The following is a 20,932-nucleotide window of genomic DNA, read 5'->3' on the forward strand; positions in this document are numbered from 1 at the left end:
TGTGTTAGTATTCTACTCAAACATTGGATGTGTCAAGATCTACAAATGTTCTATGAAAATTGAGACCAAACCACCACATGTATGTACAACCTATTAGCTCTATTGCTTGTTCCAAGGTGATGGACTTTAATCTTTTACCTGTAATTCTTTACAAAATTTAAAGGAGGTGCCTTCAAATTTCAAATAATTCAAATGTCGCCAAGAGTTCTGGCTTCAACCTGATGCTCTTCTGGCTGACCTGGCCTCACTCGAGAGAGCACTGCGTAAATGTGTTCTGTTGCAATTAGTCTCTAGCAACCAAACCATGTTGTCAAGGAGATTCCTTCATGGGATAAAACAGGCAAGGCTCTAATCTTGTTATTGTTTGCGCAATATTATCGTAGGAAGAAAGACACTTGGTTGTCAAAGGACAGAAAAAACAGCAACATGGAATTAGATCTGGGAACCATCACTGCTCCCAGAGATATGGAAACTGCCAGTTAACTGCAGCTGTGATTTAAACCATGAAAAAATGGAAATTCTGTCCAATACCCTTTCCCATGTGCTTCATTATATACAATACAGAAAGCACAAACTTACTTTACTTTAAGAAAACTTTATAACTGTCTTTTTACAGTCTTATAATGCTTCACCTAAAGAAGCGGGGTTCTTTTAGAATCAATTACCAGAAATACACTGATTATCTGACCGATAGTGAAGAACAATCCTCAGCTGCCATCTCTGCCCCTACGGTAGCTGTTTACTCAGAGAGCATACCAGCTGTTTAATAATTAACACTGACCCTCAACACTGGATTTCTGCATTCCATTCGAACTGTTCTCCAATGCTGATTTTATTCTGCAAGGACAGACAGAATAAAATGTGATGCTCATAGACGAAAACAGCACTGCCAACTGAGGATCTGTTGATGTTGGCATTTTGTTGAAGTGCAACATCGGGACAGGGAGCCACATAAGAAAATAAAAACAGATAGAAAACATGTTAAGTAAACTAGCTTCAAGGTCCACCTAATTATATGTCAAGGGTGCATAAGAAAAACTGTAAAATGTTTCTGAAGTCGAAGATTTACCCTGAGATAAGCTGCACACAACTACATGCCAGCATGCTCTGCCAAATGAAACTCTCAAGCATCTTATCAGCTTCATTCAGGCATTCATGCTGTTTGTGTCATATGGGCGTCAGCTTGCATCATATGTCATAGAGGCTTCAGTTTAATTTCCGAGAATGACCAAAACACAGTTTCCTGTGCTTGTGTCAATTTGTGCTAACTTATATGGACACTATATCACACACCGCAACCTTAACACACCACTATCTCCTACAGCAAGCTCATTTAAGGTGACTTTTTTGGACTGCCAAATAATCAGGAAAAAAATATATTCACCCTTTCCTGGATTTTCTGTTTTTTGGCAGAGTACTTGCAACCAAATCCCATATTTTGGAGCCTCCATACGCAAGTCACCTTTCTTCATTTCAATTTAATGCATTGAACTAGCAGAGTGGTACAGTACAGACACGGGGATCTTTCACGGGGAGCAGAACAACAATTCTGTTCAAATATTCCTGCAGTAGTACGATAAAAGAGTGTGGTACATGCTGCACTGTACGTTTCCATTCATTTTATCACAAAATGATAAAAATATAATCTGACTAACTGCTTTAGATAACAAAGATCCAATGAAAGCTGCAATCAATAGGCTCAATTTTTTTTCCTATCCACTAAAAAGCAGAAAATAGACATTTACCCAAGTCAATTGGAAACTCACAAAATATCCCAGCTCAAGAACGAGCGATGGTTCGAGTACTTTTTATTGGCATGGCAACAAGGCGTGGTGGGAGGGGTATTTCGTTAACAAAATAAAATCTATCTTGCAAAATTCAAAACAAGCAGAAGGGAGAGAGTGCTGTTCTAATTACTGGAAAAGCAGAGGGTGCTTCCATTGCTACTCTAGACGCAAATCCACCGTAGGAGAGCCTTAGCCCCTATTAATAATAGTAATGTAATAATATTATACAATGTACCCAGGTAAGGCACTAAATAAAGAACAGTATTAAAACCCAGATTGTGGCGAGGAGAGAAGGGGGAGGGGTAAACTTCTTACCAAGGAAAAAAAAAACAAATTAAAAGGGGCAAATGAAAGCAGCGCTGTCGGAGGAAGCGGTGGCAGATGGCCCGGAGCTTTCAGCCAGAACACAGGCGTGAAGGCAGCAGCGCCACTCTGTTTCCCTCTGTCGCCTCCCGTTCCAGGTGAGGGCACCGGCAGGCTCGCTGACAGGCAGGTGGCTCTCCGGGGACGGCGAAGCGGGGGCTCGGGACGCGGCGCAGGCGCAGCCTCCCTACAGCCGCGCCTCGGCGGCGGCACACAGCGAGCCGTACGGTCGCCTATCGCCCCACAGCGCTATTTTTTTTTTGTACGGCCCATATCCTCAGAAGCGCCCCGCCAGGACTGTCTTTTTTTTTCTTTAAAGAACAACTGTGCGGTCCTGCTGACAGCCTCCACGTGTAAAATTAAAATAAATTAACAGAAATTAGCATGCAGCATAGAGAGACTTGATGCCTGGTGGTTTATATTTATTTAACCGCCTGACACTTATGCGAGATGACAACTATTAAGCTGAACGCTTGTACATCATACTCCCACGGGTAACAGTACTGTACATACAATCGGGAATGTGCTTTGCTACTGAAAGTGCCTTTTTAAACGGAGATGAGCAGACACTTCACGCAAAGAGTTTGTGGGAGGGTGGAAAACAGTACTTGGGCATGTAGGCAAACCGGATCATGGAGAAAAAAAAAGGTTGTATTGATTTTGTGGTTTCGACTCACATAAACAGCATGGCGGGTGCGGTGCAGTGCTTAGCATTGCAGCCTCGCAGTGCTGGGGTCCAAGATTCAAGTCCAGACCTGGGGTGCTATCTGTGTGGGGTTTGTGTGCTCCCCCATGTTGATGTGGGGTTTCCTCTGGGTGCTCCAGTTTTCTCCCACAGGCCAAAGAGAAGACACTTTGCCCTGGTGCGAGTGTGTACTGTATGTCCTGTGATGGACTGGTATCCCGTCCAGTGTGTATCCCACCTTACACCTGTTGCTTGCTGGGTTAGGCTCCAGCGGCCATGAACTGGAAGAAGCAGTTCTAAAATGGATGGATGGAAGTCAGAAAGCTTCAATGGTGACATTTTTTTTTTAAATTCAGAATTCAAACAATTGTCTAAATGTATTTCATGCTTCTCTTTTTTCCTCTTAACGACTCAGAAATGACAACAGAATCTGGAAGTACAGTATATCTGCTACAGTGTAGTCACTTATTAGTTCCCCCAGAGGTTAAAAAAGATAACTGAGAAGTGGTGTAGCCTCAATCACTTTAATTAGGAAAGAGTAAAGTTAGTGAACTTAACTGACAAAACAAACATCTGTTAAAAAGGATAAAAATGGCAGACTGATCGCACAACTTGTGCACAGTGCATCTGGGGATGTTAATTAAAAGCATCCGTCAAATATACAGATGCAATAATCTCTTCAATGCAAATGTTTTTAGTGTGTTACTAGATGCAAGTGATATCATTAGACACAGCAGTTTCTACTGTGTAACTTGACAGAGAACGCAGTATTTAACGGTCATTCTAGCTAAACAAGAATAAACTAGGAAGCAAAAATGATTAAAAATCAAAACATTCTCCAGTTAAATGGCTAAATGCCCTTGTTTCTAGTCCTGTCACAATAGCTACACAAAACAAAGTTTCAAAAAATGAATCATCCATGTTTTTTGTTGTAGTTATCCGCTGCTACAATACTAATCTCTCACAGCTGAAGGACTGAATGGCAACCACACCTTGCTGTTACATCATCAAAACAGCTACATTTGGGTCCGGACTCTCCTGCTTTTCCTTGTGGGAGAAACTTTTGAGAACAAGTTTTAAAACATCCCCTCATACCACCAGCTTGCCAGAGGGCCATTTCATGAGTAAGATTCTTTTCTTTGAAGAAAAACAACAACAAATGTGAGTCATTGTACTAGAGTTATGTACATAACCTCGTTCAGTTTTCCTCATATGACCATGCCATCTACGGATATAAAACTTCATGTTGATGTACAACGAATATCAAAGAACACTCAATGTTTTTGTTCTTCTTTTAAGCTGTATACAATTTCTAACTACCCACACACTTCCTTTGAGAGAGCGTGCATAAAAGGGAATATTTCAGTGAAGGCAGGACAGTGCGAGTTTCATTTTTTTTTCCGTGGCATTCAGATCCAACCGGACGTTAATGAACTCCAAACCTCATTAAGACATTACAGCGTAAGCAAGCGGATAAACCTGCTCCGTTCATAACATCTGAAATCTATTTCATGACTGTCTTTCAGCTGCGTGAACAAGAACTTAAAATTACGTCTTTTCATACCAGATAGAGTCGGTTTTCTTCAAGTGAATAAGTCCAGGTCTTTGTGTGCCCCTGCAGGGAATGATGACAATATTTTTAGTGGAGGTTAAATTAGACACAAGTGCTCTCTGGGTTGTTGAACCTCTTCACTCGCATACAAATAGAAGCACCTCCGCTGAGTCATCTTTAACTGGGAAGACGAAACAGGGACTGAAACCTTCTATCAATCTGAAGATTGTTGCTTTACGACGAACACCAGGGTTCAAACAATCTGTTCCTATAGACATACAGTATACTACATTAATTTAGGCTTTCAGCTCACGCGATTAAACATGATAGTAACATTTTATAAATACAACTCCATAGTCGTAGTTGTCTCTTAATTGGTCTTTTTTTCCGGGATCTTTTTAATTGAACATAAAGGCCAGCAAACTACGAAGGCAACCACGAAAACTTCAACACAATGCACTTAAAAGGTTAAGGTTGTATTATAGATGCATAATATAAAGTTCTGCGGTGTGGCTGCTGTTCGAACTTCAAGCTAAATGCCATTGTAGCGTTTTCCATGGATGTCTAACTTAACCTCTTTTTAAACATTACATTGTGGTCAATAATAGTAGTGCAATAAAACTGAGTTCTGCTAATCCCTTAACTTTTATTAAGCTTAACATCCTCAGCAAGGGAAACGTCTTGTTACTAATCCACACAAATGTCTCGTACTGACAACCGCCCCCTGCACACTCTCGAGTCAAATCATTTCGTGATCTGAACATCTCAAAACAGCAATTAACAACACCGTCCTTACACGCATATGCCACTTCAGTTCACCTCTGCCGTACAGCCCGCACAATTACAGATTAAAAAAAAAGGTAGCCCCCCCTATCATATTTTTAGATGGACCGTCGTGAAGGCTCAGATCAAGGAATGCCACAAACATTTTAAAAATGGGATCGCATTTCGGTCGGGGGTTCCTTCTCCGAGTGATGTCAGCTGCTTCCCCGAGTTCTTTTTTTTATTTTTCTCTCTCTGCCAGATTATACACATCGGGGGGTCGCGGTATTTTATTTTTTTTTGTGTGTGTGTGCCTCACCTGAATGGAGTCCCTTTCCCTCGGTGACGTCTTGTACCCAGTTCTCCGGGGATCCAGCTGTCCCGGAGCTGCAGCCCTCCCGCTCTGCGATGCACGGATCCTCGCTCTGTTTGCTAATTTCTTACACACGCTTGGGAGGAGCCGTCAGGCAGCCACCAAACTGCAACTGAGCATGTGCGATTACTTCTGCTAAACCCAAGCGGAAAGCGTTGGTCTTCACCGCCAGTGAGGAGATGTTTTGCGCATTTTGTGTTTTGCACACTATATATGAACAGCCGCATTTTGCTTGTGTTTTTGACCAAGTCGGCTGACGACGATGAAGTCATTCTAAAACTTTTCAAACCCCTTTTGGAAACAATATGGGCGTTTTGTGTTTTGGATCATTGCGCTTTCTTCCATAGCTATAGTTTATCGAGCTGATAAGGTCTGCAGGTGGTTTGCGGCATTCTCTCTCGCTCACCACGAGTTTTATCTCCCTGTTGCCATGATTGTACAACATGGGCGTTATGCATCACAGCGACTGTAATCACGAACTACATTTTTAGTGGTAGAACTTCGTCTCATCCGCATTAACTCTTCAAGATGGATTGTGTCACGACAATTCATTTGTTTCTTTTTTAGGATTATACAAATATATATGAAACAAAATATTTACACAGTATGATTGAATTCTTCCACATAGAGTAAAGGCGGGTAATAAACTGCATGTGTAAAGATAATTTTTAACACTTTAGCTGGTCGTACATACAGCGGATACCTATCCCGTCATATTCTGTGATTAGGGGTCAAACTGGGACTAGCTAGGCCGGGTTACTTAGAATCGTTAAAAACTGCTCAATGCCATCCTCTGCCGGCGAACTATAGCATTAGATTATACTGGAAAAGTTTTTTGGTCAATGTCAGGGACTAAGCTGGCTATACTGTATATATAAACAGTATGTCATATAGCTAAGTACGTCCACGTTTTTAAAAGAATGCTTAGACTAGATGAATGAACAAATGTAGGTATACAGAAACGTTTAGTAGGATTTGAAAATGTCAATAAAACAATAAAATGAGCAGTCTTGTAGTAGCATCTGAAATACTGGAAATCACGAGCAATATCAGCATTCCAGGTCTCTAGTCTAAGATCACAAATTGCGGCTTCCGGTTCTGCTTCCCGTTCTGTGTTCAGATAAAGAGGTGACAAGACACACTGCGTTGTGTACAGAAAACAGTGAATCACAGTTCCTTAATCACTTACTGATGTTAAAAGAGGTTAATTTTTAACTGTAAGGATGGAGCAGGACACAAGAAGTATCATGTGAAAAGTGCACTTTATACCCCTGAAAGAAAAAGGAAAAAACACATCCCAGAGGGATACGGCCTGACCTGGGCAATCTCAGCCGCTAAATTCAGTTTGCAGGTGTATTTCTTGGTTTTACATTGTTTAAAGTGAACCTGACGGTAAGTCATAACCTATTTGTTTGCTGTATCTTGGACATCTGGGCATAATGCAGTTGTGGCAACAGCTAAACAAATATCAATGCATTAACATAAATGTATTAATGAATTAAGAATTTTTCCAGAGCTGAAGTTTGCTGTATTACACAAAAGTAAATCAGTTCCCAATATGCAAAACAAAATGCAGCTAATAATATTTTTGAAATTTCCACATGATAAAAAAGAGGCTGTATTTTGTAACGTATGTGTATTTTCAGCTGATAGTTGTCATCTGATAGCCAACAGGCTACTGTGTATTGTACAGGAAATATGGGGTACTTGAATTAAGGTTTCTCTTCACAAACACATCTGTTCTAGAAGAAAGTAATATGGAGGCCATCACCCTGCGAAGATCTGGCCTCATCCTGTTCTTGTGCCTCCTTTGTGCCGATGGTGGGGTCACTGCACCAGACTCGCTCGCTCCCTGTGAATGGAAGAGGCTTGGGGGAAATGTCACGGAGGTGAACTGCCGTTCCCGGGGCTTGCAGACAGTCCCCGCCAACCTGCCCACTCAAGCCGCCGCCATCGAGCTCAGCTCCAACAGGATCACCCGCGTACTGCGGTCAGACTTCCCTCCGCTGGCGCCACGCACCGTCAGGCTCAACCTCAGCCGCAACTGGATCGGCGAAATCCAAGATGGGGCTTTGGCCGGCTTCGTTAACCTGGAAGTGCTCGACCTGAGCAGGAACCGGCTGGGGGCCTTGCAGCACGGGCCCTGGCGGGGCCTGGTTGCGCTGACGGAGCTGCACCTGGGACACAATGCCATAGTGAACATTCCCCCCTCTGCATTTGACAGCCTCGTCGGGGTGGAAGAATTATGGCTGCAAGACAACAGCCTGGTTAGCGTCCCACAAGGTAAGCGAGCAGCCGAATCTCCAGCGCAGCTTCTCAAGAGAGGGGCGCACAATTTGGAACCACTCCAAGCTGCTGCTTATCGCATTGCAGACTTTTTGATTTGCAATTAAGCAAACAAGTTGTTCTGTCTTAAGGGAAAGGCGTGTAATGAAGCTATCCATTCAGCCATGCCAAAACCCATTTGGTTCTCATTATTCTGCCTTCAGTCCTTCATTTCGTCTCCTTGATTTAAATTAGCGTTAGCTAATGTCAGGATGCCCTGTCTTGTCACCCACTGAATGACATATGTAACATTAAATGCAAGCCATTCTTCATCGTTTTACCACAGTGTGCTAATTGGCATTGTTCCACATTACCACCCACATAGCAAAGGACATCTCCAATTACATCTGTAATGCACGCTTTCTCCCTCATTGCAGCACATCATGCTGCCTTTACTGAAAGAATCTTTTATTCCAAGAGTTCATTGCTAACACTGCTAGTAAATGTGTCTTTAGTGCTCGGTGTCAATCACTCTAAATGGCTATCCTAGTGCCTTGGTGAAAGTTGCTGTGAATACACCTCTCCCAATACAAGGATATTCTTTAACGGTTGTGTCCGCAAAGGACTCTTTAGACGCAAATACAATTCACGAGGAAGGAAAACCTCTGCTGGTTCCACAGAAGCTGAACGATCGTGTAAGATATTTCTTCTGTGTAAGATCATTCTCATAACTTTTATTTTAAAGACCCAAGGATGCTGTACATAGTGATAAAGAAAAAAAATTAAAAAGTACAAAAAAAGTAAAAGAATATACAGGTTAGAATACAGTGCAATCACACATAAGCCTGGTAAAAGGGTGATTTTTGAGTTTAGATTTGAAGGGAGTCAAAGAATTTGTCTCTCAGAGAATCAGGGGAAGGGCAGTCCACGACAATGGGGCAGGGAGAGAAAAAGTACAGTCACCCAAAGCCCGAGATTTAGTCCTGGGTACAGCGAGCAGAGGTCCAGCCTCAACTGAACGCAGCCTGAGGGAAGGAGTGGAATTGTCAATATGGAATAATTATCAGCTTTGCATTTGCAGCACTGAAGAGGACACCTTCCCTCAGGGTCCTGTCTCTCTCTCACAATCGGATCATGTCGATTGATTCCGGCGATCTCCGGCCTTGTCGAGACCTGGTTGTTCTGCACTTGGAGCACAACGCCATTTCCAGAGTGGCCGAAGATGCATTCGAAGGCCTAGGGAAACTTCAGGTGAAGTGTTTACGCCTCAGGACTGGTTTTATAAAGAAGGGGGGGGGGGATATGGACTGAAACAGACAATAAACAGTATAAAGAGATAAAGAGAAAAAAAACACAAATTAAACAGAGAGAACCGGGGAGGAAGGATATGAAGCAGTTGTAATGCAATTATAATGAAGGCGCAACAGTATTAGAGCCAGATATTGAGCTTCTGGGATTTTTGCATGCTGTTGATTTCATATTAGGTCCTTTCTCCACTTCCAGAGGCTGAATCTGAGCTGCAACATGCTGGGAACTGTTCCCCCTGCTGCCCTACGAGAGCTCTGGGAGCGGGGAGCAGATGTAGTTCTGGGCGGTAACACCTGGGTGCGCGACCGCAGGCTGCAGGAGCTGAAGGTGTGGGCGCCCGCCTGGCTGCAGTGCCAAGGAGAGCCCCTGCAGGGCCTCCAGCCGAGGGGTGGGCGCAGGACGTGCCGCAGGCCCCTACGGGTCTCCCCCCTCTTCACAGTTCAGCTCCCAGCGGACCGGGGCCTGACGCTGGCATGTAAGACAGCCAGCCAGGAAGGTAAGAGAAATCAGCTGGAGGAATGGAAAATAATCCTTACACTCTTAAAAGAGCATTTCTGGACACTCCCCTCAAAGGGCTTAATAGTTCATGGAGACTCCCCTCCGCCACCACCAATGTGCAGCACTCACCTGGATGATAGCAGCCACAGTGCGCCAGAACGCTCACCACACACCCGCTATCACTGACAGATATCATACGATAATGATAGTATCAGTGGGGAGGAAAACAGGGTGATGAAACTGACTCATAGATGGGGATTATTCGGAGGCCATGATTGATAAAGGCTAGGGGGAAATTTGGTCAGGACACTGGGGTTAATACCCCTATTCTTTTTAAAAAAAACGCCCTGGAATTTTTAATGACCACAGAGAATCAGGAGCTTGGTTTTACATCTCAAGACAGTACCTTTTCACAGTATAGTGTCCCCCTCACTATACTGGAGCAGTAGGACACAAGCAGATTGCTGAGTGGGCCTATTGGTCCCACTAACACCTCTTCCAGCAGCAACCTTAGTTTTTCCCCAAGAGGTCTCCCATCCAGGTACTGACCAGGCTCACACCTGCTGAGCTTCAGTGGGCTGCCAGTTGTGAGTTGCAGAATGCTATAGCTGAAGCCATGTTCAAACAAATTCATATATGGATAACGATTACCCATTGACACAAGGCATTTGGCAATTTGGTTATGACAACTGACAACCTGATCTTTATTTGTCTTCATTTCTAGGACAAATTCTGTACTGGCAGACTCCATGGGGACAACTGAAGAAAAATGCCAGTTACAGCAGCTGGGATCCTGTTAAGGTTTTGAGAGATGGAAGTTTAAGGATTGTGAAGCCTGTGGTTTTTCACACTGGGCTGTATTACTGTTTATTTAGTGAAAGAGATCAAAGAACAATTGTTCCGTACAGAGTTGATTTGGGGGAAGCGCGCGATGTTAAAGGAGTGAATCCGAGGAAAACGAGAGAAGCAAGTAGAAATGAAGACACTGTCTCTGAAAGAGACTTCATTTCTGCTGTCGCTGTTTCGGTAGCTCTTAGCTTTCTAGGTGGATTTGTGCTTGGTGCCTTCAGCAGGTCTTATTTAAACAGATGCTGTAAGAACATGAATCCGCAAAAAAATATCAGAGGTGACTCAAACATGAAACTGGACACTCTGCCGCATCAATATGAAAACCCAGTTATGGGTCATAGTGAGCACTCAGAGGCTACAGTGGTCTATGAGAGTCTTTCCTTGGTTAGAAGTGCAAAGCAGGGAGTTACTCCGACCACAAACACCCTGAATGTCCAGGATTCCCGTGCTCCCAGGGTGGGTGATGTTTCAAAAGAACCTTGCGTGGTTGATGCCACACTGGAAAAGCCACCTTTGAGCACAAACACCTTGTACGCACACCCTGAGAGTAGAGCAAATTCAAAACCAAGTGATGCGAAGCCAGAAAACACCAGTGTGCCTGTCTCCCCATCCAGTGCCGGTTTGGGAAGGAGTGAATTCTCGCAAAACATTTCGGCTCGATACGAAGAGCTTGAGACAGCACCCTCCGAAGGTCAAGGAGGCAAAGGAAGCACAGATATAGAAAGCTCTGCTCCAGTACGCTCTCCCAAAAACAGCATGACGTTAGACTCCTTTGGAAGCACAGCGGCACCAGAGGAGAGAAAGGAGGAAGGAGAATACATCGTTTTCCCTGTGGAAGACGTTTTCAAGGTGGTTGGCTCACAGACTGCCGATGCCCTTTCTCCAAATAAAGACACCCATTTCAAGACAGTCCCCCTCTCAGCTGTGCCACAGGAGAGGCCATCCACACTGCCTGCTGAAATCAAATTTGAAATGCCAGCAGAAAATGATGTAAGCAAGACAGATCATTCCCAGCTTAGTACGAGACCGAGCTCAGAGGAATTACGCAGGTGGAAGGGAGCTTCTGAAGATGATGACACAGGATCCACAGGATCTCGTGTGCGAGAGGAAGCAACCAGTGAAAAAGATCAAGATGCTAGAGCCAAGGTGAGCCAGACTTTTGGGATCTGCAGTAATCCCCTCAGGGACGAGGAAGAAACAGGGGAAGGAAATGCTGTCTGCAGAGCAGTCAGTGGCCAGAGCAGCCCCGAAGAGGATTCCGAGACAGAGAGGGAGGAAGGACACCCCACAAACCAAGAACACAGCATGAACGAAAATGAAGAAAATAAATTTCAGGAGGAGAAAGAAGATAATGGCGAGAAGCAGGCAAGGGTGGCCAAGCGCCGAGTCATTAAGCTCTACAACTACGATGAGGAAGACAAGCTCTACGGTCACATCAAAGATCCTGATGAATACAGGAATACGCCCCGGCTGAAACAGAGATCGCTGTCCCTGACACGACTGAACGCAATAATGAGTGCGGAAACGGGTCAGACCACTGAACACTCAAAACATTCCCCTGTTGACTCCCCCCTCTTCAAACTCACAATCTAAATGAATTCGGTCATACACTTTAATTGAAAAGGGATATCTCCATTAAAAAGCGTCAAATGTTTAATTCAAATTTACTTACCTGTAGTCGTACCTACTATTGCTTGATTTGAACAAAGGTTAGTTTCCTTGCATGAATACACAAAACTCAATTATTGCTTATTTAATTTGTAAACAGGTAATGGTTTATACAACGGTAAATTGCAATGTGATAAAGTAGTGGTTATGAAATATGAATGACAGCGGTTTACAGTCGTATTCGTAGACTTTATCAGTGTTACTAATAACTACTTCAGTGCTTCAGGTCCCTTATGTGGTAATATTTGGAACAGATTTATAGCGTTTTTCTGTTAATATCACCATATTAACCATATATAGCCATAACACCCTGCAGCTCACAACTGGCAACCCACTGAAGCTAAGCAGATGTGAGCCTGGTCAGTACCTGGATAGGAGACCTCCTGGGATAAACTAAGGTTGCTGCTGGAAGAGGTGTTAGTGGGGCCAGCAGGGGGCGCTCACCCTGCAGTCCATGTGGGTCCTAATGCCCCAGTATAGTGATGGGGACACTATACTGTAAACAGGGGCCGTCCTTCGGATGAGACGTAAATCCGAGGTCCCGACTCTCTCTGGTCATTAAAAATCCCAGGGCGTTTCTCGAAAAGAGTAGGGGTGTAACCCCGGCGTCCTGGCCAAATATCCCATTGGCCCTAACCAATCATGGCCTCCTAATAATCCCCCTCTATGAATTGGCTACATTACTCTGTGGTGAGCGTTCTGGCACACTATGGCAGCCGTCGCATCATCCAGGTGGATGCTGCACATTGGTGGTGGTGGAGGGGAGTCCCCATTACCTGTAAAGCGCTTTGAGTGGAGCGCTTATTATTATTAATTTCGGAAATGTTTTAGTTAAAAAAAGTTTTAACTAGGCAAAAGATTCCCACTTCCAGCCACTAGATGGCAGGCTTGCATAAAATCCACAAAATGCATTTCTAACTGTAAACCGTATTGCCTTTCACAGGAAGTGATTGGGGGTCTGCAGAATAACTTTTGATTAAAACATTTAAGCTTGTGTAGTTAGACTCATACCAAGTAAAATGTTACAACACTGTTAAATTGCTTTCCAGTAATTACAAGGGGTTGTGTTTAACATTATCCCTACAAGATGAATATGTACTGATAGAATGGAATCAAATGTTTAAAAGCATCATAAATAAAAGTCCTTCTACACTGATAAGGAGACAGAATGGCTTCTGCCAAATAAAGCTTTTGGCTAAATTCCACATGCTCATCTCAACAGTAAATTAAAACCCAAGCAGTCCGAGGACTGTCCTGCATTTTTTCTAAAAACCAAATTTAAACAAAATGTGACCCATATCAGAAACCTTCTACTTTCCTCAGTTTATCCCATCATCAACTCGATATTCTTGCCAAAACAGACCTTCCCATTTGCGGACATTCCCACCTTTAAAAACTTCCCAGAATAGGCCAAAGGAAACACAAAAGAGGTACAATTCCATTCTTTATTCCTGTTCTGAAAACATATACTATAAACAAGGTAAGACTCGAGAAAAAGGAAAAAGAAAATCCCTGCTGATGGCTCAGCACTGGGTCTGCGCGGTCTTGACAGACGTGAAACACAAAGGCTCCCCCCTTTTGAAGCAATTAACACTGTAAAAGTCTCTTCAGAGCGATAAATCCGGGGCTGGTGGCTTTTCCACTGTCCTTGGAGGTGTGCCTTCTGAACCGACGGAAAACATCCACATGTGCTCTGCACCTGCTATGATGCCAGTCGAGCTTTTTGCCACTCCACAAACTCGTCTAGAAGAACTGGCCCTGCGGGGAGGAGGCAGAAGGAGCAGTAAAATACAAGCTAAGAGAATGCTGGGGATTTATTTTCATAGAAATGATGCAGGTTTTTTTTTTCTCTCTCTCAAAAACGAAAATCACAAAAATGGCTGTTGCTGGTATCAATGCACTGATAATTTCAGAATGTTGTTTATGTGTGTCTGTGTGAACTTAACCATAAACAACTCTGTAATTAGGGATTTAATTATACATCTTTTGAACAAATGAATAATTGGCTCAGTGTTGTTTGTATATTGAATGTATAATCTGGTATCTTTTTTTTAAACTTTTATTCAATATGGCCCTTTTTCAGTGGTCAGAATACTCTTCTTTCCAAGCCATCAGTATTTATAGTAAAAGAATAAATGTCTCCTGTTTCAGGTTATAACTCCATTGGTGTGTCAGGGTTGCACTGCATTTCCTACGTGAGAAAAGCCCTAGGGAGAGTACTATTATATTAATTTTTCCTAGTTTCTGGATATACAGAGAACATTTACTTACATGCTCCATCTTCATCGTAGTTACTGAGATCTGGATGGACCGTCCTGCTGAACTCTAAGACATTGTACCACTGATCCTTGTTCATTACTTTGTATTTTGATTGCTTAAAGAGAACAAGTAAAACAGCAGAAAACACAATTAGTACTTTCAAAAAATATAATTCAGATCTCCTTTGATAAAGGGCGACTACATATTCAGCATCTTATTTATAATGTAATGAGGTTTAAACGAACCATGCTGAAGTACCTCAGGTGCTGCAATACATTCCTGTAGCATATACTCAAATATGAGGCTTAACCCTCAACCAAATATTTTTAATCCTTCTGGCTCATCATAACCTTGATGTAAAAAGAGAGAAAAAAAAACAACAACTGACAAACCTCCAAAAACTGAAGAAACACTGGGAAGAGAGGCCAGGTTCTTCCTAGTAGCAGAGCTAGCATAGACTTGGCAGTGTCGATGTCAAGGCTGCGCTGGTCTTTGTCCTGAGGAGAAGACGTGCAACAGAACCTTCAATGATCGATAATGACTTCCGATTGAAAACACGCTGCCCTTCACCTGCAGGTCGGCTAATGTCCACAATGCCCAATGTCCAGGATCGTGGACATTAAAAAAGACAAACATCCTTACAATACTCCATTTTCCTTTAATAGTAGAAATAATCCCCAAATTTGAAAATGAATTGTGTTATATGAGCTCAAAGATATTGAGCTCAGACCAGTCTTCTAAAGTGAAGTCCTTTATTGCCTTGTAATCATTTGAAACCAATGGGTTGGCGGGGATAAACTATGGTACAGTACTCACCCTTGCAAAGTCAAAGGCATATCTGTAAATATTCTTGAAAGCTGTACTATCGTTGAGTTGGGATCTCAAATAATCAAGCTTATTCTGCAACCTTTCTGTACAGTCACATCTAGCAGAGTAGAAAAAAAAAAGATCTTCAGCATTACACTTCAAAATCAGTACAACTGTATATCTAAAACATGCAACTCACAACTAAAATAAAAAAAATCTTGCATCTGCCAAAACAGATTTTCAAAATATAGTGCATATGCAAATACAGTTAACAGATGCCTACTGTAGCAAGGTCATTCCCTTTAGCCATTCTTCCTTGGTGAAAAATCCCATATTTGGCGCTTCTAGTTTCCAGGCTAAAACCAGCATGATAATCTGCAAAAACACATTTTAAGATCCACATATTAACTCAAGGAGGAAGACTTAAATGGCAATGGAACAGATGCATTTAAAATGTATCTTTTAGTTAAAGCATTAATTAAAAAAGGGTAAAACACCAGCAAGGGTTAAATTAAAACTGGCTCAGGTAAGCATTCTAAAGATCAAGAAATACAACAGCTGATTTGCTACTTACGATAATTCTATAGAAAACAGATTTCTATGTTGTAAGAAATTTTGGATTAACAGTTAAACTTGTGCACTATATACTTTTTAATTTTTCCTTAGGAAATTGTACTTTATAGACCAAATAACTGGTCACAACTGCTTGCTGCGTTTGGAAAATGACACCCACAGACTTTCCAGGTGTAACTCACATTTTCAGGCTCCACACCAATGTCTTCACAAAATTTTTCCATGCCTTCTGGACCTACAATTTCATCTGGACCTTTGACAAAAAAAGAAAGATTGCTTAACCTGACTTCTTTTATTTATTATTAACCAACCTCAAATATGGAAATGGAAAAGAAGGAACATATGCCCAAAATCATTATACAGCATAAATAATACAAAAATAAGCTGACTCTCTGTAATTAATACATTAACTCAACATCTTGAAATCAATACATTCTCAAGATTGTAGACTTGGCTACAAACCTACTTTGACTATATCTTAGAAATTGTTTCTTAGGATACACAAGCCTATATACAGCTACCTACAAAGCAATATAATAAATATTTTCCAATTTAAATGGAAATGCTGAAAACCTTAAAGTGGGTATGATAAGTAAAATATTTAATTTCAATAACAACAACTACCAGCTAAAGCCGATGCAGATAACCCTATCCAACAAGCAACATATTGTACCTCTGCAACATGACTGGCTGCTGTTTTTATTCATACGGATGCACAATCGTTAACAAATCCTGATTAAAATGTTTGACAAGTGTTTTAAGCATCATGAGTCACATTTGAGAGATGGCATTAAGCGCCAGCACTATATATACCTGCATATTCATAAAACCAGGACAGGCACTTCTTGCTTGAAAAGTGGTCTTCCATGTTGATCAGTCTACCGGGGCCCTGTGATCTGCAAAAGCTAGACCACAAAAGTGCAAGGAACTGTTTTAAAACTGAGAAGTCACATCATGCAATCCCAAGCTGATAAAAAAAAATGTATAGAGCACAAAACACAATGTAGTTAGAATGGAAGAGTGTCAATTTATTTCTTCTCCAAGAAACCACAATACACATATTGTCTAAAATATTTGCTGAGCACTGAAAAATTCACAATTAACCAAAAAGGGTTTGAAGCCAAGTCAATCCAAGCCGAATGCCTTCGACTGACCAAGCATGCTTCCATATGCTAGAAAGCAAATAACATGGAGGCTGTGTTTAACCATTGACTCTCTGGCTTCACTGAAATGGAAATGTGCAGGAATGAACCTAATCCAGGAATGTGTAGTGTGGCAAAACGCAGGGGCGTGTTCAGTGTGGAGGCGGGGCCCTGCATAAACGGCGACGCGTTGCCTTAGCAACCACAGCTGCCCTTTGCTGATTAAGGATGAGCTGCAGCTGCAAGGGCTCCTTAAGACTGAGCACCTCCTTTACTGCGCACCTCCCTGGAGGGACGAGCCGCCCCCCCCGCAAGGGGAGAACCTTCCACCGACTGTCCCAGAGGGGACTGTGACGAGTGCGTTGAGGCCGCATTTTTCCTTAGTTTTTTCCTTTTTCTTTTCTCCTGTCCCGCCGTGCATCTCCACTGGGAGACGTTGAATTCTTTTATTTTCGGCCTCATGCTCCTTTTCTTCCAGTCTGGGTCCCACTAAATAGGGATAATCCAGACTGGCTACCAGTGTCCCATGCAATTCTTTTTCCCCAGGCTGGACCCCACTAAATAGTGACATTTTTCTTTTCCCTTTTTGTTTTTTTCCGGTATTCGCTAGCCTCACACCGCCTCTGCCCCCTCAGACGGGGTGTTGACTTTTACCGGTGTTTGCCACGGCTCCTCACGCTCCCACATTGTTACAATAGTGAGGAAAAGTTCCAGGAATGCTTTCTGTGCTAGATCAGAGTGTACAGACACAGTGGTTGGATGGACCTGATCTAAGATAAAAGGATATTAGAGTTCATTGTTACATATTCCACACTGCTGTAAAACAGTTTCCAACAAGGGGGCAGTGGAAAGTATTACACAATCATCAACAAAACAAGAGATGCTGAGATTCGAGGGCATGTTCTTCATCATATAGATTCCCATTTATTGTTTCGAGTGATGATCAGGTGTCAGAGTAATCTGACTAATTCACTGTAAGCATCTGTGTGATCTTCTTCTAAATTACATTCATGTCTGTTAATCTGGAGGATAAATGCTGCACTGCAGAGCCTAAAAGGCTCCACGGCCTAAACGTTTTGTCTCTTTTCGGCATGTTCTTATGTAAAATAAACTACATAATTTGCTGCTACTAACCAGCCTCATCACAAATATCGCAATGGATTATTTTGAATGAAAATGTAAGAATTGTTTCTGTTTACATATATTAGTCATGTATAAATCACATTTCGCCAGAAAGTGTTTTATATAAAAGTCTTAACATAAAAGTTAAATTGTTGATGGTTTAACAAGTGCTAATTACTAAAATTAACATATAGTAATCTTTATCATGTTCCGTTAAGGATAACTGTCCCATCCAAAACAAAAACCAGACAATGGAAATCCCACTTACCTAGTTATTTTGCATTTTCTTAGACCAGAATCATCAGGACCTGAAGACTTTCTCTTCTTTTTCACTGGCATTATGGAATGAGTGGACGTTCTGCTTATCTGACTCTGTCCTGGTAAAAAAATAAATACATTTATGAGTGCAAATGTAGGACTGATTTGTGCAAATGATGGAAAGCTTAGCAAATTAAGAGGTACCTATGTATTTTTGGTCACCTTGTCCATTCAAATCTTCTAATAAATTCTATGAGACATGAAATAAGAACATTAGTACATAACCTGTTACCTGGTTACAAATATTTCTGAAGAGTAAAGTAGTATCAAAATAAAGATCGTCAGTTCTAAAGTCTCAAAAGCGTTCTTACCACGATGGTTGACTTTCATTTATAAAACTTTTCCATATATTTTCTCTTAGAGAAAACATACCCCAACACCACATGCACACAGCGAACACGAAAAAGAGTGACAGATGAAAATAAGTACAATAAGGTCAGACTCCAATAGTGTTTTCCATTAAAGACTGAAGTTCCGGTTCCCTCATTTACAGATACAATGACACCAACAGAATGCCCTGTTGTGGCTATTCAAAAAACCTTTGCTTTCTGTAGCTCTGACAACCAAGATAAAATACATACAAGCCTGTCGAGTGTTTGAGAAACGTGCTGAATGTCAGCCAGTACGCACAGTTTCTTCTGAAACACAAAGCAAAAAATAAAGACGGTTAGAGCAAGCTCTGGCTTCGAAGGCCCTAAACATCCGAGTGGAGAAAATAACTAGACTGTGCTGAAATGGACATATGACCAAGACAACATTCTTGCATTTCTGTGGCCCTTTAAAACCAAAGCATCCCAAATCACTTTACATATATAAGATGACCAACTTGATCTACCACTGGAGTGCAGCACCCATTTACAGTACCTGGGTGACATGCAGACAGCCAGTATAAACCAGCAGCCCCACTCCAAAGCAGATCAGGAGGACAAGTGAGAAACTGCCCCACCAGTTAATTAGTAATTTTAGGGAGTCCAGACTGTGCAAGACAAAAACAGAATTTAGACACTACACTGGGTTAACAACCCTACGCTTGCAACAGTTTTTCTTTGCCGACTGTGAAATTAAGATCATAATGTTAACAGTTCACCTTTTTTAAAAAAAAAAAAACAGATTTTCCCTTTCGTTGAAGCTCTCCATAAAGATGCTTTAGTCTCAAGAACAAAATAATCATTCAATCTCTTTGAACCCCCAAACCACATCAATCTACACGTCAAGACGTTTCCGCACCCCTCCCCCCCCCCCCCCCAAAAGAAATCAGACTATTGTACAAGTGAGTAATTCCTTGTAATAGTAATTATAATATTTAAATAGTCATGGAAGATTAAAGTGAACAGGTCAGGACCACGACACTACGTCGTCGTGTTTAAAGTTTGCGCAACGAACAGGGAAATGTAATGTATATTTTAAGTCTAACTCATATGGCAAAGATTCTTACACTAAATGAAAGAACATACGACATGGACAACTGTGTTGTAAAAATATTACTCTTTTTTCCCCAAGGCACCCAAGTCTGGGACACTGGCGATATCGTAGATCTTGCTGCACGACGAAACGTTATGCATTTGAACCAAAACTAACATTTTCATGTAAAGACCCATATTAACTTCCCACGCATAAGCAGTAAAATAAGACAAGTTGGCAAGACAGATGTACGCAATAACATTTCTATTAAGAAAGGTATAGTCTTTTCTCGAATATTTATTTGAGCATGAAAACTAACTGCGTCACCACTTCATGGTGAGAAACGTATTGCTGCAAAATCCAACAACTTAACCGAGCTACCTATAGGTCCAAATACATTTGCACATTTTGGCGTGAAGAAAACGATCGGGCATTTCGTCTTGCCCGTGCTTTACAATTTATCAGAGAAGACCCAGTCAGAAAAATAATATCCACCAGTCGTTGCAGTCTGTCGAGGTATTTCACGGTAATTCGTTACTGCGTTTATACGGGCTGACGTACCATAATCAACAAGACATTCATTTTCGAGCAACAAAAATATACAGGCCTGCACTGTAGCGAAACAACGGATAACCTATCCTTTTTTAGCCAAACAACGAAATCATAACTGAAAATATCCCACCGCAAAAGAAGGACTGTAATTAGTTTTGTTTCTTCACCGTCGTGCTGTACAGTACTTGTATCTTTAAGCGTTAAACCGATCCCCGCAAGGTCTTAACCGGCAGTTCATAGTTTTTCTTACAAGGTTGTAACGTTCTCAGTAAGATCTGTCCCAGCATTTCCCAGGCTATATTTAGTCTAGACTTAGCTACCACTAGCAGCAGAAGAAAAAAGGACTGGACTTATTGAGCAAATACTGTCGTTAGTTTCCGTACAATCCGACAAGTTTGGCACTCACTGTTGAGCTACGTAAAAACCTGAGACATTTTATAATACAAACCAGTTAATTCCGACACTTTGTTTTCTTTTTGCCCGCACAGCAACCGAACTCTCCATCCACCAGCACAGAAATGAGTAACACTTTCTCACACCGGCACTGCAAACTCCTTCCTTCCGGGGCAACAGCAACCCTCTGAGGTCACAGCATTTTGCACATTTAAAGGGGGAGGTCAGTTAATTTGTAACATATACAAACACAGG

At 41.9% G+C, this 20,932-nt stretch overlaps 3 protein-coding genes across 6 annotated transcripts in view; 1 reads left to right on the top strand and 2 right to left on the bottom strand.

Annotated features, from left to right (window-relative positions):
* The window catches only part of capn5a (calpain 5a), a 37,655-nt gene extending 32,014 nt beyond the window's left edge, over window positions 1-5,641 (bottom strand). The window contains exons 1-2 of one of the 2 annotated variants that reach the window (XM_088639169.1): window positions 5,469-5,641; window positions 4,400-4,450 (exon numbers count right to left, since the gene is read on the bottom strand). The gene's annotated coding sequence lies outside the window, so the exon portion shown is untranslated. The remainder of the gene's footprint in view (window positions 1-4,399; window positions 4,451-5,468) is intronic. The other variant, XM_088639168.1, reaches the window with a different exon arrangement.
* A 298-nt stretch (window positions 5,642-5,939) lies between these two features.
* On the top strand, window positions 5,940-13,410 carry LOC148658147 (uncharacterized). Its single transcript, XM_088639167.1, has 5 exons — window positions 5,940-6,914; window positions 7,269-7,805; window positions 8,869-9,038; window positions 9,291-9,591; window positions 10,318-13,410. Exons 2-5 carry the CDS (start codon window positions 7,280-7,282, stop codon window positions 12,033-12,035), a joined length of 2,715 nt encoding a protein of 904 aa, XP_088495293.1. The 5' UTR covers window positions 5,940-6,914; window positions 7,269-7,279; the 3' UTR covers window positions 12,036-13,410.
* A 131-nt stretch (window positions 13,411-13,541) lies between these two features.
* Window positions 13,542-20,867, bottom strand: dcun1d5 (DCN1, defective in cullin neddylation 1, domain containing 5 (S. cerevisiae)). Of its 3 annotated transcripts, XM_088639170.1 has the most exons (11): window positions 20,733-20,867; window positions 18,913-18,969; window positions 18,476-18,521; window positions 18,282-18,390; window positions 16,563-16,654; window positions 15,932-16,002; window positions 15,460-15,551; window positions 15,186-15,294; window positions 14,762-14,866; window positions 14,382-14,484; window positions 13,542-13,868 (listed from the first exon to the last, which is right to left on the bottom strand). In XM_088639170.1, the coding sequence occupies exons 4-11, from the start codon at window positions 18,350-18,352 to the stop codon at window positions 13,813-13,815; spliced, it is 699 nt and encodes a 232-aa protein (XP_088495296.1). In that variant the 5' UTR covers window positions 18,353-18,390; window positions 18,476-18,521; window positions 18,913-18,969; window positions 20,733-20,867; the 3' UTR covers window positions 13,542-13,812. The 3 variants fall into 3 exon arrangements, with proteins under 3 accessions (XP_088495296.1, XP_088495297.1, XP_088495298.1); XM_088639171.1 differs by lacking the exon at window positions 18,476-18,521; XM_088639172.1 differs by lacking the exons at window positions 18,476-18,521; window positions 18,913-18,969 and having other exon boundaries at window positions 20,733-20,833.
* Window positions 20,868-20,932: the final 65 nt, after the last annotated feature.

Source organism: Lepisosteus platostomus, chromosome 7 (genome assembly GCF_059453375.1).
Source record: "Lepisosteus platostomus isolate fLepPlt1 chromosome 7, fLepPlt1.hap1, whole genome shotgun sequence".
NCBI lineage: Eukaryota > Metazoa > Chordata > Actinopteri > Semionotiformes > Lepisosteidae > Lepisosteus > Lepisosteus platostomus.